Here is a 4,752-nt window from a genome sequence, read left to right on the forward strand (position 1 = left end):
TGACGTGGGTCGAGATTTGCCTTTATTTCGTTTTGATTTGGGAGTGAGAGGCTCAAGCACTAAGATGATGCCGACATACCAGGCGCTGGAGTGACCCCCTGCACATGCAGAACACATAAATGCTCACTCTGGATCAGCCATGGACTGACAACTCTGCCCTGGAAAGAGAATGTTCCTGTCACTGCCAAAGCCCCTTACCCTCATTTTCATTCGAGATCCACATCCACCCCAGGTCGCCTTGTCAGTCTTTGCTATTGGATCTTCCAACACATTGGGCTCTTTTGGTTTTTAAACTCCTGTGGGCTCAGAGCCCCAGTGTAAACATGCATCCCCTACACGGAGAGTGAAACCCACACGGGATGCTGGAGCTGAGGCCGCATGCTTCATAGATGATCACCAGCTTAGAAGAAAGGCTGCCTTTCACACCAGTGAGAGATGGGAGGGAGGGCTCAGCTTAAACAATCTCACAGTATGACCCCTGTCCATCTCCTAGACCTGCCTGATTGCAGCTAGGCACCTTCAACCTCTTCCCTTGGGAAAAAGATGTCTGTGAGCTAACAGATAGGGCCCCCCGTGGACCAGTCAAACCACCATTTTCTTCTTGCTCTGCTAAGAGGATTTCTGAGGATTGAAGCTCCCCCCAAAACCTGGATGAAAGCCTCCCTAGCAATTTATGGGCCCTGTGGAATGTGGTTGCAACAAGCCCTTAGCCTCCAGCCTCCCTGCCTTCTCCCAGGGTAGCCTTAGATTTATCTCAGTCTCTCTCCCCAAGGTTTGGTGTGGTGACCTGCCTTGGAGGTGACAGGGGAAGTGTCAGGTGCCTTTGCTCTCTGTCCTGTCCTCATCGGCTGTCTGAGCATTGCTGACTGTACGAAGCTGCCCCTGGGCTGCGGGCTTCACAGACAAGACCAAGCGTTTCCGAAAGGTCTCGCAGAGTACTATGTACACAAAGGGATTGAGGCAGCTGTTGGCGTAGCCCAAGCTGATAGCCGCATTATACAAGTAAACAAACGTGAGGGTGGGGCGGCTGATGGACAGCTGGGTCAGCTGCAGCACGTAGTAGGGTGCCCAGCACACAAAGAACACCAGACAGATGGCGATGGCTGTGCGAGTCACCCTCTTTGTCCGAAGCCGGATGCTGCGTTGAGAAGCTGGGGCCACCGAAGATGTCATGCGCTGCAGTATCTTCACATACGCAGCAGTGATGACCACAAAGGGCAGGGCGAAGGCCAGGAAAAACTGGTAAAGAGTGAACCAGTAGAGGTCAGTGTCTGGGTTTGGCAGGCGGATGCCACAGCCCACAGCACCCCCTGGGAAGGGGATGAGCCTGGCATAGAGCCACACGGGGGTGATGCTGATGAAAGAGAGAGCCCACAGGAGGCAGATCACGAGGGTGGCCATAGAGGGCTTCCGGAATTTGGTGGAGGAGATGGGGTGAACGGTGGCCAAGTAGCGATCAATGGCCATGGCAGTCAGGATGTAGGTGCTGGTGAACTGACTGTTGGCATCCATGGCGGTGATGAGGGTGCACATGGTTTCCCCAAAGTGCCAGACCCCATTGCCCATGAGCTGGTGGATCATGAAAGGCATGCCCAGAAGGAAGAGCAGATCCACCACGGAGAGATTAATGATGAAGATGTCGGGGACGTTGCTGCACCAGTGTAGCTTGGATTTCTTCACCACGGCGAAGATGACTGTGGAGTTTCCCACAATGCCCAGGAGACAGATGGTGCCAAACACCGAAGGCATAATGATGTTGATGTAGGAGACACTCCCTTTTCGAGGAGGTGACCCTGAGGACAGAAAGAACAAGTGTGACCTGCCATCCGCTCCAGAAGCTGACAACCTGCCATCCAGTGGCCCTCCTGCTGACCTCTCGTGGTCCCCATTTCAGCTTGAGGTCACGATCATCTCCCACCACCTTTCCCTCCTGCGCTATTGTTAATTCTGTCTCTTACCCTCCTCCACTGTTCCCTGGTGAATACTCCTACCGAATTTTCTAGACCCACCTGTTACTCAAAAGACCTTCACGTCAGTCATTTACACAGAGGGCCAGGAGTCAAGACTCCCAGATGTCTGCCGAGAACTCCATATCCCTGAGGTTCACCAGGAAATCTTGTCAAAAAAAAAAAACCTTGAAGGACATTCAAGAATGCACTAGTGTGTGTGCATGTGTGTGTGTGTGGTGTTTTCCTTATTTGCACACTCATCATTTCAGAGATAGCTGGCCAAAGGTTTTATACAGATTCCTAGGCATATCCGGGGAGTGACTGTCACAATGGGTGTGGGGTGTGTTTTAGGCTCAACAGCCCAGCCCTCTCCAGGCTTCCCGACAGGGATTTCCTTGGACCATGTCTCCTGAGCCTGGGCTTCCCCAACAGGGCTGAGACCGATGCTGTGTTATACCCCAGAAGCTTCAGAATTTTCTTCACATAAACCCTTCCCCTTCTCTCCCTTCTCCTTCAAAGCTAGAATTTCAGGGCATTGCCGTTCTGCAAATGTCAAGAAGCTTAATTCACCAGAAAAGTTAATCCTCTCACGCCCTGTGAAGTCTTTTGCTCCCAGCAGCCTCAGCTAGAGGACAGCAAGGACCACTCAGACCCCATTACCCCAGTGCGAGACTAGAGGATTGAGCCCAGGGTAGCGGTGAATCAAAGAGCTTCCGCTGGCTCCCACATGCTACCCGCCCGCTCTCGCTTGCTTTTCCAGCCTTGATTCCCCCCGCCCCGCAATGCAAAGCATATTTGGGACTCATCAGTAAGCTTCCCCCTGTCTGCCTCACGCCTCGCCACCAACCCTTGTTATTTCTAGATGTACCTTTGCCCCATCTCTGTTCCTTCCTACCCCTTCTGTCCTAGCTGGTGTCCCCTCCTCTCCTCTTCCCCTCCAGGCAAAGCAGACTGCAGATCTTAATCGCCGAGAACTGTAAGATAAAGTTTCCTAGGCAGTTTGGCTCTGGAGGTGAAACCTTCCCATTTTCCACACCCATCCCGGAGGAGGGAGGATCTAACTCGACTCACCGGCCAACGTGAGATTATCCTGGCCATCGGAGATGTTGCTGGCATTGGGGCCAGTGGACAGCAACGAGGCTTGCAGATCCATGCAGCCGGTGCAGGTCGCCTGCTCCCTGGAGTTGAGAGCCCGTCCACCCACGCAGGCTGCGGCAGCCTCCAGTGCCTGCCACCGCCTTGTCCCAAGCGTGAGCCAGCCCTGCAGTCCAGAAAAGGGTCTTCCTCCAGCGCCTGGCAGCCTCTGCTGCCTCTGAGCCCAACTGCTCGCCCCACTCCCTCCTTCCCAGCTCCTACTGACATCACCTAGACACATTAACATTCGGAGGCAGATGCACGTTAACCTCTTCAGTCCCGGCTGCAGCTCCCACTCCTGACTGCCTGCAGAGCAGCAACTAGGCTCAAGCAGCCCCATGTGGAGGAGCCTTCCTTCTTACTGGCTCCTGGGGATGTCTCCTGAGCTCACACGGGTTGTCAAGCTTGCTTTACATGACCATCCAGGTCTCGGCAAAGGCAAAAGGAGAAAGCACCCTCCTGACTGCCTTGAGGAGCCTGGACCATGTGGCAGGAGCCAGGGGTACTGTTCCTAGTGCTGGGGACTCAGAGGCTAAGACTGAAGCACCCTTGGCTTTCAAGCATGCTGGAGGTCACCCTAGACCCTTCCTGCATCCTGGTAACTTCCAAACATCTCCTTGGCTAGGCGGCAATTGCTAGCCCTTGCCTGGTGGGCCGAGGTGATTCTAGCTTTCCATACTGGAACTGGCAGAGTCTGGGGTGCAGAAAAACCAAACTTCCCTCTACACGTCATCAGTTTGGACCCGCTATGGGAGTTTTATTTATTTATTTATTTATTTTAGGGCTCTGAGATCTTTGAGGTTTTGCCTGGGACTCTGAGACAAATATCAGAGCATAAGAGACTAAGTCCACACTGAGATTAGCAGTGGACAACAGCCTCAGTGTGCACAGGCATTAGATAATTCTCCGCAGAGGTTCCTGCCGCCAGCTCCAGGAGATTCACAATCAAACGCTGTCATCACACCAGGACCAGATGCAGAGTCTGACTTCTTGTCTGCCACAGTTGCCTGCTAACCCTTATTAATGGACACGGAAGCACAGACAAACATTCCTAGAGCTCCTATGAGTTCCAGCCATACTCTTCCTTGCCGCCACTGGACATTAGCATGTCTGGTTCTTCAGGATAAGCTATTGGTTATCCCAACCAGCTATTAGAGCTCCTCTTTCTTGGCCTCTTGGTCTGCCAGCATGAAGAACTTAAATACAGTCAGATAGGGGCTAAGGATGCAGCTCAGTTGGTAGCATGCTTGTCTCACAGGCAAAAAGCCCAGGGTTTCCTCCCCTGTGCTCATAAACTGGACATGGTGCACGCCACTAACCCAGCACGTAGGAGGTGGAGGCAGGAGGGTCCGAATTTCAGGGCCTGCCCCCTCACTCCCTCCCACACACACCAAGAAAATCAACTGATAGTTTAGTCACAGGTGCAGTGGATGGTTAGTGTATCTCTGATGGAACACCCCAACTCTGTGATGCCCCCAGACCTACATGTCCCTTGTGGAGTCAGCGAAGGGGATGCTGTGGTGATTCCAATGAGGATGTCCCTCACAGGCTCAGCCGTTCGAATCCTTGGTCCCCAGCTAGTGGACTTGGTTTGGAAAGGATTAGGAGGTGTGTCACTGGAGGTGGTTTTGAGGTTTCAAAAACCCATGCCTCAGTTCCTGATTAGCTC

The 4,752-nt window shown here is 53.1% G+C and overlaps 1 protein-coding gene across 1 annotated transcript; it reads right to left on the reverse strand.

Annotated features, from left to right (window-relative positions):
• On the reverse strand, nucleotides 1–3,474 carry Mchr1 (melanin concentrating hormone receptor 1). The gene is made up of 2 exons (XM_048454713.3): nucleotides 3,021–3,474; nucleotides 1–1,793 (listed from the first exon to the last, which is right to left on the reverse strand). The coding sequence occupies exons 1-2, from the start codon at nucleotides 3,421–3,423 to the stop codon at nucleotides 814–816; spliced, it is 1,383 nt and encodes a 460-aa protein (XP_048310670.1). The 5' UTR covers nucleotides 3,424–3,474; the 3' UTR covers nucleotides 1–813.
• Nucleotides 3,475–4,752: the final 1,278 nt, after the last annotated feature.

Source organism: Myodes glareolus, chromosome 19 (genome assembly GCF_982192425.1).
Source record: "Myodes glareolus chromosome 19, mMyoGla1.1, whole genome shotgun sequence".
Taxonomy (NCBI): domain Eukaryota; kingdom Metazoa; phylum Chordata; class Mammalia; order Rodentia; family Cricetidae; genus Myodes; species Myodes glareolus.